Source organism: Arachis ipaensis, chromosome B10 (assembly GCF_000816755.2).
Source record: "Arachis ipaensis cultivar K30076 chromosome B10, Araip1.1, whole genome shotgun sequence".
Classification (NCBI taxonomy): domain Eukaryota; kingdom Viridiplantae; phylum Streptophyta; class Magnoliopsida; order Fabales; family Fabaceae; genus Arachis; species Arachis ipaensis.
This window is the reverse complement of record NC_029794.2, coordinates 27356926-27369485: the sequence shown is the minus strand read 5'-3', so window position 1 is coordinate 27369485 and position 12560 is coordinate 27356926. Positions and strand designations below refer to the sequence as shown.

General features: G+C 36.4%; 1 protein-coding gene and 1 pseudogene across 1 annotated transcript; one reads left to right on the top strand and one right to left on the bottom strand.

Annotated features, from left to right (window-relative positions):
* Nucleotides 471-4817, bottom strand: LOC107621783 (annotated as a pseudogene).
* LOC107620332 (serine/arginine-rich splicing factor 11-like) lies at nucleotides 5598-12075 on the top strand. Its single transcript, XM_016322511.1, is given in 5 exon segments — nucleotides 5598-5607; nucleotides 5852-6148; nucleotides 6332-6851; nucleotides 11402-11693; nucleotides 11737-12075. Coding segments are annotated over 5 exon segments (1458 nt in total).

Genomic DNA, 12560 nt, shown 5'->3' with positions numbered 1-12560 from the left:
CACAAAGAATAAAATTGGAATTAATTAATTGAAATGAGGGTATTTTAGGTATAAAATATTATTAAAATTTCAATCTCCGTCTTTACAAATTTCAGTCCCCTATATCCCTACTTTTTGGAGGTACTGAAATTTTAAAGACAGAGACAGAAATTTTAGTACCAGCCTTTAAACCAACAAACATGATACTGTGTCTCAGTCTCTATCCCAATACCTCAAAACAAACGCTACTTAGAGAATAAATAGTATTTCTCTCGGTGAAACTCTATAAGAGCAAACAAGCACAAGAAAGCCACGCCCCCCACCATCAACCACACCATATCATCTCCATCTTCTCCGTCGTCATAATCATCCTAGTCATAGCCTCCATCTTCTTCTATCGGAGCCTCTTCTTCCTCTCATTCTAATTCTTTACCGTGAGCTCCTTCCTCCCACCCTCCTCAACAAAATTTCCAATACTCAGAATTCACCAACAAAATCCTCCCTGAATTTTCCCTTGCTCTTCGCTTTGTTCCCTCCTTTGCCACCGTAACTGCAGCATCGACGTTTCTGTTTCTAGGGTTTTGTCAAAACGATTTTGTCAACAGGCCAGTAACACTAAAGACCACGTTTTCCTTGATCGAAGAATTTCAGAATCGTTGGATTTGGATGGCAAGAACTATCTTGATGAAATCTTTGGTGGCAAGCAATACCACGTTAAATCCACTCTGCACTTGAAGCTGTAGTACCTATGTACCAGTAGCCATTCTGGAGGAGCTATGATTACCGAACCTGGAATAATCCAATAATATTTATGATTATGAATATGTTTGCCCTTTGTGGTATATTTAGATCTTCCCACTGACCATGCTTTTTCATTATCTTAACCCTTGTGAGCAATTTTCCTGAATTGAAGATTCCAAATTATACCACGGTGATAAAAGGCAAATTATAAAAATAAAATAGAACAAAATTGCAAAAACAAGAAGTGTCCAACAGAAACTATCACCCCAAAACACATTGACATGTGGAACTGGAAGCTATGCCAGTCGCAATTTACTATCAAAGAATCCAAACTACTTAGCTAAATTTGAGTTAATATTCAAAATTTAGCATATCATCACCAATGTTTTATGCTAGACTATATTAGTGTAGATATGTTAATCTGGTACAACAACAAATTTAGCATAAAGCATGAGATCAACGAAAGTTTCAAATATCAAATACTCTCTGCATTTCAATTGCAATGGTTGAGGACTGAAAATAGTAGGTATTAACCAAATTTAGTGAAAAATCTACTAGTATATAGTTGGATATTACTGTGATAAACAAACTGTACTTATTTTTTGCTAATGAACTAAGTTATAATAACTGGTGATTATTTAAATACCAACACGCCGAAGATTTCACAGGAGCGAAGAACCATCCTTGTGTACAACCAAGCCTCAAATAGCAACTCTGGTTACAAAATGAGAAGTAACATAGAGTAAAACATAAGTCGTATAGCATGAAAAGAATCAATCCATATACGAAGTTTATAAAATAAAGTAAGAACTTGACATATTATCAAGTCACTTGTTAATTGAAATATGTCTTGAATGAATAAATTCTAGTAATTTTATCCAAAATAGACGTTGCATTAAACATATGAACTAAACACTCTAATAAACTTAATACACAGATATGACATATGCTGTTTATTAATGTCACGTAAGAATAGTGTGAGAGAATAGGGTGATGCATCCCAACCACAAGAAATTCATCTAACGATGTACTGATTTGTAAACTAAAGCGAGAAATCGACATATTATACTGTCTTGAACGAATAAATTCTAGAAATTTATCTAAACTAGACGTTACAGTAAACAATAAGAACTAAAACTTAAGGCACAAGTAACATGTGCTTAACCATTTGAAAGAAAAAAAATGGCAAGAAAGTTGTTGTCAGATCAAACAAATAGAAATAAAAATGTTGTGCTTGATTAACTTGAACACTCTTATGTTACGTGTGAGTAACTAGGTACCTGATTATATAACTGATGTTTAAACCTTTCAGGATGCAACTTCCTTTCATAATGAAATTTATATGATACTTGAGCATCCATTCCTGCATGGAACACACACATTAAAAGGGATACTTGCTGCTTACACTAACCTAATACCTAGATCTCATCTTTTCCCAAGGGATACCCTATTGGCTAAGCAACTTTGGTGACTTAGAATTACTTTCAATGTACACTTATCGAAATTTCAGAAATGCAATTGCCGCCAACACATTTTAACAAAATTATAAGATAAGTTTGATTTTCTTACCAGTGCTAAAATAAATCCAAAATCCCCCATGGTAAGTGTGATAACCCTCCTGAGAAAATAACGAGTGACAAATAAGCATCAAAGAGATGGTGTTGGACTTGTTTAGGAAAAGAGAATAACAAGAAATAGAAAGCAAGAAATGCAAATGAGTAAAGTGAAGTCTGATTTACAGTTCAAGCCTTCCAAGACCCTAACTCCCAACATATCCAAACAGAAACAAAAGAGCTTCACTAAACAGAGAGGGGTCAAAAAATTCCAATCACCAAAATTATTATTACTTCCTGAAAAACGTCTAAAATGTCTTCCTTAAAAGATTTTGCAGTGTATAAATCAGGGACAAGTGTTCTTCAATGGAGAAACAGAGGTCATATTCGAAAGAGACAAGATATTGTATCAGTGAAGCACTTATCTTTTGAAAAACAGAACAAGTTGTCTCATTTATAATAGCACTATTCTATTGCTATGGACAACCTCACAAGAATCTTATATTTTTCTATATTTCCTTCATGGAATTTCCAATTGTAATGACAATAAATTCATGAACTTAGAAATTTAATGCTCTGCACGTGATTTTTCAATGAAAAAAAAAAGTGAAGAACAAAGGACTGACCAAGTTTAGTTTATCTGTTGGAGAGACAGGCGCAGCTCAACAGGCGCAATATGCTCGCAAGAACCTTCTTTTGGAGTCTTCATTCTCATTATAACATGCCAGCTGAAAATCATTTTGACCACTTAGAAATAAACTCAAAAAAAAAACAGAACAACACAAAAGGAGAAAAATATCAGTAGGAAAATAATTAACACAAGATTCCAGTTATATTAAATTCTGCATTGTACAGGCGGATCAGACTCCCATTATTCTTTTTTATATCTTACTACTGAAAATTGCGACTTTGATAACCATATCATTTTTCGGACTCTTGAAGTAAAGTTCAACAGTCGTTAACAATGAACTCAAATAATTGTGCATTTATGTGAAAGGTGTCACTACAATTGGAAACTCAAACAAGTAGGGCAAATACCTGTCTATTTTCAGTTCCTTTGCATCTTTTACTTGATTCAGGAATGACATAACAGCTTCTTTGTCAGTAGCAGGATTTTTCCTTCCCTGAAGGTACAATAAATCACACAACTTATGTCCCAATTCCATCACAGAGTAAAGTCAAAAGTGGGAAATTACTCTTAGATATGAGTTGATTAATATATCAATCTTGTAAGTCAGGCATTATATATATGACCGCAACCATGAAGAATCTGGTGTCCAAGAAAAAAACACTTGAACAACCATAAAACTTTTTACAAAATGAAAATTGAGTCTTCATAGTAAGGTAACAAAATGCTCTATGATTTCATATCCAGATGAGGAAAAATTAAAAACAAAGGCCATCAGAAAAACCCATTGAGTTATCACCAAATTAGTAGATTTTAACAGATTGAGAAAATAGGAAATTACCCATCCAAATGAAAAGGGGATATTGTTTCCGGTTCCCAATGGCACTGTTGCAACTGGTGGTGGCCGATGCAACTTAAGATCGGCGACAACTCCGATAATCCAGCTCGCCGTACCATCTCCACCTGCAACCTGATTGCTATGAATACGTTAGAGATAAGGAGTAATTGAATGTTATTAGACACAAAGATTATTAGAGCATGCTAAAAATAGAAAGTACATTTATCAACGTACAATTATTCTCAATCTTTTCTGAATTTCAGGAGCAAAAGTATCTCCATTGTGCTTTAACTTTTCTAACTTGGAATAAATCCGATGCAGCACCATATCGGGAGCATTTGATCCCAAATAAAAAACCTTGAAAAATACAAAATCACCTAAATCAATATCAATATAACCAAAGATAATGTGAAAAGTTGTAGCTCAAACAGCATGTCAAATTTAAGTCAACAATTTCAAATACATTGCAACCCGCCGCAACCACAAAAAAAATGTACCTGAGTTTTGTTGAGGAGGGAATTATAGGTAGTAAGAAGCTCGCCACCAAGCTGATCACCACTTTTGGAGTTTATGAAAACTATCAAAGGGCATTGCGAATCTTTGCTCCGGGGACGAGTATGTAATCGGGAATGGCAAAATCCTTCATTCATCCAATGTTATTCTTGTAAGCCATCAATGTTTTACACCTGAGTAATTTCATCACACAAGATAATATGTATCAATAATCGAAATCAATATTTCCTACCATCAACCTTTTAGGCCAAAAAGTACAACAACTGTTCAAATCAATTAAAAAAGAAATAAGTTCATGAAAAACTTAACGTTTAAGTCTAAAAGTGTCCAACTCTAAATAATTCTAATAAGGAGAGGATGGATGCATACTTCGAAAAAGAAAATAACTTAGCGGAAGAAAAAGACTTTGGGACACTCAAGTCTTCGTATTTGCGCTTAGATAGTTCAATTTAATTGAAGTTGATAAACACAACAGACAATTTTTCTTTTATCTTTTTCAGCAACGACGATTCGTGCATAGTGCATTGCTTCATGTCTTGAGCTAAAGACCAAAAGAGAAAGAAGAAAGTTCCTTTACTGAATCGAACCAAAAAGAGAAGATGCTTTACCCAAACTTGATTTTTTGCTTCTGTAGAGAGAGATATTCAATATCCAACGAATGATCCACGCTAAAATATAGTGTTCTAGTGAATTAGCTCAGAAGTAACTGTAGATTCCATCTTCTGGTTCTGGTAGAGCAATGCAACCAGCAAACAGGGAAAAGAGGATTTATTTAAGGTGGTTGTTTCGATACCATATAAATTGATATTTACCTATATGTTTAAAATATGGACAAATAATAATAAATTATGTAAAATTTATTTTTCATTGTCTAATTTTTTTTAAATATATATTATATCACTATTTTTACTAAAATATCCTTATAATTTAATAAAAATAAATTTTTTTATTTAATTTTTTATAAAATTTAAATACCTTTTTTTTATGTTAGACAAAAATTACTTTTTAAATTAATCAAATTATTTAATTTTATTATGTCAAAATTTAAATAATTTAAAAAACAAAAACATATTTAATTATTTATCTATACTAAAAGAGATTATTTCAATTTTATTGACATCCTCTATGAACCCTAATCAATCATTCATACCAAGAAAAATAAACAAATTTAAAAACTAACAAAAAAACATCACTTGTTCTTTGTTATTCTGGGTTTCTCACCCAACTCCCTCTCTTCTTTTCAAACTCATCTCTTCTCTCTGGTAAAGAAGACGAAGAAGCTTCCTCCACGGCGCTCTGCCAAGGTCACTGCAGCATTCGCGCGCGCCTCACCTAGCCAAGTAGAATGTCGTCGCGTTAGAGAGAGTCGTCGTCTTCCTCGTTCCAGAGAACGTCACCGTCTTCCTCCCGTCTTTCTCATTCTTCATCACCGTCGTCAGCCTCTTTCTTTCGGTAACATCCTCTCTGTGATTTATGTGATTTTAATTATTATAGCATTGCCGTGATTTTTGTAATTAATGTAATTCAGTTTTATTTCTGTGATTTCATATTAGTTGTTGTTAATTTTGACAAAATGAAAAACTTAAGCATCAATTTGAGGGATTGTTGCTGGAGCTTCTGGGGTTGCTATTTTGCCTGGAATTGGGGCTTCATTAGGGGAAGTTTTCTGTGATTATCTTAATGGGCAATGTATAAAATTCGATTGTAAGTTGAATCACCTACCTCATAATTTGCTAATGACTGTATTAGCTGCAACGACCTCAATGGGAACACTTAGCCCAGCTCCTATGGCTCCGTCTGCTGTTGCAATGGCTGCTACACATGCAATAGTCGTTGCCCAAGCACTTCAAGCCCATGCAGCTCAGGCGCAAGCTCAGTCAGTAAAAAATTTCATTGGTATGTTGTGGCGTGTTAATTTTGTTTGTTGCTATGTTTGGTATTACAGAGCTCTTATACAAGAAGTGCTCTCTATTGGTGACTTTTTGTCATGTTCGGTAGTTACATTTTTTTTTATGTTATTCTTGTTTTCCGTTTAAGTATTTCTTGCTTTATTCTTATCATCTATGGTAACTTAATCAGGCTCACTTGAAAAAGCTGGTAAGGATGATGCATTGAAGAAAACTCTCCAAGTTAGCAATCTGAGTCCACTTCTCGCTGTTGAACAGCTAAAACAACTCTTTGGCTTCTGTAGCACAGTTGTTGAATACACAATTGCTAATTCAAAGCATTTTGCTTATATAGAATATTCAAAACCTAAAGAGGCAACTGCTGCTCTGGCATTAAATAACATAGATGTCAGTCGCCGGCCTTTGAATGTTGAGATGGCAAAATTTCTTCTGCAAAAACTATTTGTTGTGAATTCTTCCCTTGCTTTATCATCTCTTCCTTTGATAATGCAGTAAGCTGTGACAATGCAACAGATGTAATTCCAGCAAGCTCTGCTTATGCAACAAACCATGACTGCACAGCAGACTGCCAGTAAAGCCGCCACCATGAAGCCTGCAATAGAGTTAGCGACAGCCCGAGCTGCTAAAATAAGTAAGAAACTGAAAGCTGATGGACCTGAAATTGAAGAGAAAGAAACAAAACAGAAATCTAGGTTTGTTTACTTTGTCAATTTTTCCTAGTGTAATTGTTTTACGGGTGCTTCTTGACTATTCATTTTCAATATTGTTGAAACTAATTCATTTTAGGGTGCCTTATGTAATACCCGGTCTAACCGAAATTTAGTAAATAATAAGTTAAATAGGAGCGAATATGGTTGGAAGATTTGGCAATTGGAATTTGATAATTTAAATATGATATTTGGATTCAGTGAATTTTTCCGAGTCGGAAAATATAGTTTTCTGCGTAAAAGTGCGCAGTGGAATTTTGACCGGCAGTACCGGCTGAGATCTGTCTGGTACTACAACTGAGGAAATTGATTATGTTTTGCCCTAAAGAAGGGGTGTTTGAGAAGAGAGAAGAGAAGAGAGAAAACCTAACTCTCTTTGATCTTCAAACCACCATAACTTGAGCTACGGAGCTCCGATTGACGAGCCGTTTGTGGCCACGCGTTGCTCTTCTCATTCTCTACAATTCTATCTAAGTTTGGTGGTGAGTATTTCATTCATCTCTGCTCAGTTTTCGAAATTCCCCACTGTTACACGTTTTTGGGTAGTTAGTGTTGAAATCTTGTGATTTTGGGTGTTTAGGAATACTCCAACATGGATTCTAAGTGGGTTCTATCCCTACTTCATATGGGCTGAGGTAAGAAGTGCTCAAACCCTTGTGATTTGTCATTTTTATGAGCCCTAGGTTGATGTATGTATGTGACATTGGTTATGTTAGTGTATTTGGTGATGTTGGGCACAATTGGGAGATTGGTATTGCTTGAGGAGCTTTGGTAAGACTTGGAGCTAAGGTTGATGAAGAATTCCAAAGAAGAGGCTCAATTGGTTTGGCTACAAGAGGTACGGTTTATGTTTCATTTAAGTACCGTGTGTTGTGATGAGAATTCCTAGGCTAGATGCCCCTAGGATTAAGTTTGGATTGTGTAAATGGTTGGTGCTAATATGCATAGTTGATATGTAATGTGAATTAATGATTGGGTTGAGAATTGTGTGACCTTGTATGCTTGGTGTATTAAGAATTTGATGTACTGGGTAATGAGTATTGATTTGTGGTTTATGCATTTAAATTGTGAAAATTGGGCCGGAGGCCGGAAATAGGTAAGAAAGGTAAGTCGATGTGTGCATTGTATGATGGCACAAGTGATTGGATGAATTTCAGATAATGAATATATGAATGATTAGGTTGGTTATTGAATAATAAGGTTTGAGAAGTTGAAGTGTGGAATTTGGTAATTTTGGGTGAAATTATGTAGACGAGGTATGTTTGGTTTTGTTGAGATATATTATGTGATTTGGATGTGATTTTGGGAATTTTTGGTAAAGTGTCAATGTGTGAGTTGAGGATGGCTTGATGTGGATTTTGGTACATTTTGATTGATTTCAAAAAGGGTTGAAATTGGCATGTTTTGGTTGATTTTGAAAAGAGTTGAAAATGGCTTGTTTTGAAAATGGCACCTAGTGGTTTTGTATGAAAACATGGTTTTTGGGCATACTTTGATGGGACATAACTTGGACTACGGATCTCTGTTTTGTGCCAAATCTGTTTAGAAATGAAATTCGATCCGGGATGTCCATGCCGTTTGAAGAACGGGTGAAAAATGATTTAAAATGAGAAAGTTATGTCCGTCGGAAGATTGGGGGTTGAATCTGTAAATTCTGCAGCTTTTAACTTAGAAAATTTTTAGCAGAATAACCCTCCACGCGTAGGTGCACTTAGCGCGTGCGCGTCGTTCTTCAAGAAGGCACTATCCACGCGTGCGCGTGGTGTGCGCGGGCGCGTCGATGCGCTGCACCAAATGCCCAGCTATTTTCCCGAGAGTTGTGCCAGAGTTGTGCCAGTTTTGTGCCTGGGGCGCAAGAGCACCCATGTGTACGCGTGGCTGACGCTTGCGCGTCGTTTGGCTATTTTTCAACCCGCGCGTCCGCGCGTATGACGCTTGCGCGTCGATGAGTTTTGTGGCCATCCACGCGTGCGCGTGGAGTGCGCGTACGCGTGGTCCTGTTTTCATGCCAAAGTTGATTTTTGAGTTTTAAAAGCCAAATCTCATACTTCTAAGCCTCCGATCTCACCTCTTATGTATTAAATCATTCCGATATGCCTAGCAATGAGCTAGGGGATGTGGTAACTTGCGAGTGAAGCAAGGGGAAAAGTTATGATCAATGATGATCAAAGATGATTATATGAGATATGGAGGATGACGGTGGAAGTACCGTGTATGCCATGAGCCGGAGGGCTATATTTATTGATAAATGGCCCATTCTTGATTGGACCATGAGCCGGATGGCTGAGTTATTGCCGGGTTACGGCAAAGCCATTATTGTTTATGGCTGAGTATAAATGCATATATGATTAATGAATGAATATGTTAAATGGATAATAATGAAAAAATATTGAAATGTGATGTGCGACCCCGGGTAGTAGGCAGTGGCGTTGTCCACTTGCTCCGGGTATGAGACGGGAAAGGAGGATTATGATAAACGAGTTTAATCGTGGGGTTTTGAATAAATGTGTATTTGTGATACCTGGGTAGTAGCAAGGGTCGTGGTTCGTCCCGCTTGCTCTGGGTCATTGTCTGAGGATTGATAATAATGAAGGGTGATTATGAATAAATGTTTATTTGTGATACTTGGGTAGTAGCAAGGGTTGTGGTTCGTCCCACTTGCTCCAGGTCAGAGATTGCGACGCCTAGGTAGTAGCGGCAGTAGTGGTGAATCCCCTCGCTCCAGGTTGAGCTTTTAGACACCCGCCTGGGTAGTAGCCGCAGTAGTGATTATTTCACTGGCTCTGGGTTGAGCGGGCAGTAGCAAGGGGGTTGTAGCTCAAACCTACTTGCTCCGCAAGGGGTGTTTCTGTCCAATGGTTAGCTAACAGGACATGTCGGGTTGGCTATATAACCGACAGATGATATCATCAGCCATAGGGCAGGCATTCATCATTTGCATATGTTTGAATTGTTTGGGTTTGCCATTTGTCTTGGATTTCTACATCATATATGCCATGTTACCTGACTATATGCTACTTGTTCTACTTGTATCATGTTTGTGTATTACTTGCCTGTATTGCTTGTGTTTGTACAACTGAGAGCCCCCTCATGCTGGTGTCGGTGGGTGTGAGGGCTGTTCTTGATGGGATGAATTGATGATGCGATTGCATGATGATGTATTGATATAGAACTGCTGAGGCAGAACAACTGGTGATGGTTTTGCTTATGATTCTGAGTCTGATTCGTGGAAGAGTCAGGGAGTTGGGAAACATGTGAAACATGAATTGAATTTAGCACTCCCTTATGACAGTTGCCTATTCATGGATTAGCGAGAACCTAGGATGAATAATTGGTGAAGAAGTTTAGGATGCTTAGTGAGTTTTTGTTGCAGTACATTGAATTTATTTGGCACTTTTACCGTACTGGGAACCCATGGGCCCGGGGTTCTCATTCCGTATATATCTCTTATTTTTCAGATACAGGTCCAGGTGCTCATAAGTGAATTGTGGGTCGTCTGAGAGACGGCGAAGATCTTTATTTCCTCTACTTTGTGTTTTGATTAGAATCTCTCCACCTTTATTTTGGAAAGTTTATATTATGTATTGAACTCTTTGAATTTGCCTATAGAGGCTCTCATGTTTCCTTCGGGAGAGATTAGGATATACTGTTGTCAACTAATTTCATAATGTACTCTAGCCGACCTAAACTTCGCGGGTCGCGACTAGTAGCTATTTACTTATGTTATATATATCGATCTGTTATCTATCTCTTAATCTCCTCTACGCCTTGTCCATATATCGTTTTCGGCTTCACGGTTTATCTTTTGTTGTCGAAACGTGAGAGATACGTCTTCGCGATTTTATTTCTACTCTTTTCAGGCTTCTCAATTAATACTCCTTTCGAAATTACCTATATTTATTTATTAAAAATCCACCTGAGAGTCGTACCACCGTAATATCATTGACTTATGACTCGAGCATAAGGATTCCGAATATTAGGGTGTTACACCTTACATAAGTATCATGAACCCATTAGAGTAATGCTTGAAATAGATTTATAAGTTTGGTAAAGGTGTTTGAGATTTCTGTCATTTTGATGTTTTAGGAAAAAGAAATCATAATCTTGTCCCCATTTTAAAAGTTTCCATTTGGTGGTATATGTTTTATTATATTTAATAGTTTTGGGTCTAGTGTGAGTGCAATGCATCTTTTGCTTATATATATATATATATATATTACACAATTGCCTTTATATTATAGAAGCTTGCAATTTTATGTGCCATAGCTGTGAGGTTGAGTAGCATATCTCTTTATTATAAATATGCATTCTCATCGATCTTAAGGGTTCTCCCCACAATGTGTGCAATTACTGTGCATAGTATTTTAAAATTGGTGTATGTTGATCTATCTTTAAAATATATGGCTGAATGGTTGTGGAACAAGGAAAGTTTAGATTGTGGTGACAAAATCTTGTTTGTATATTATTTCTTTTCGTCCTTCATTTTCATATGCTAATAAAGGTCTTAAATTCATTAATTCAATTTCCATTTTCAGGTCTCCTTCTCCTCCTCATGCAAGATCTCGATCAAAGTCAAGATCTCCTGTTAGTTATCGACGAAGGAGGAGGTCTCGTTCCCACTCTCCTGCTCGCTACAATAGGGGTCATCGGTCCATATCACCAGTCAAGTCCCATTATTATTCAAGCTATGAAAGAGATCGAAGGTCCTATAGAGACATCAGAGAACACAATGATAAAAGTAGAAGACATGATTCAGATAGATACTTTGATCGACATTCATCTGCTTCAAGAAGGAATTGGAGTAGGAGCATGAGAAAGTATATCCAGGCATAATAAGCGGTCAAGATCAAAATCTGTGGATGATAAACAGTGCTTGCCTAACAAATCAGATGAAAGCAAGCATAGAAGGTCAAGGCCTAGTGATAAAAGGCATTCCAGATCAAGATCAACAGAAAGTAAGAATGAAATGGATGAAAGAGAGGATGAAAAAAAAATCAAAACTGATAGGTCAAAGCACCATCACACTAAAAGAAACAGGTCAAGATCTATTGAAGGGAAGCATCGCATTAAAGATAAATCGGGTGATAGTAAAGATAAAAAATCAGAGCATCACAATAGAAGACGTTCCATGTCAATATCATTAGAGGTTGAGCATAATAATGGAGGTAGCTCATCACATAAAGAACTGGATGAAAGCATTTTTGAATAGAAAAAACTCAGGTCTAAGTCCCCTGAAGGAAAGTGTGACACTGGTGATAAATATGGAAGTAGATACGAAACATCAGAGAAGGACTTGCTACCTTAGAGACAATGATTGCACATCTGATGGAGATGGAGGTTCGCCAAGATATTTAACTATGAAGGATAAATGCATACTATCTCCACCTTCTATTGCAATTAAAAATATTAGATGCTCAAATTCAGTTATGCAATCCATTTTAGATATGATTTCACTATGTCATCATCCTTGATTGCTGATGTCATGAATCATAACCTTTACGTTATTCATGCCATAACTTAAATATACTCGACTAAAAGTGATTCATGTCTTAATTGATATTGAAGGAAAATGTTGGAATAGAAATTATAGTAGTTTCACTATTGATGTTACTTCTAAATTTTAATTTTGGTTATTTCATGTATCTCTGATTTTTGTTGAAAACAGTTCATGTTTTTCATAATCCTTGATTTTTT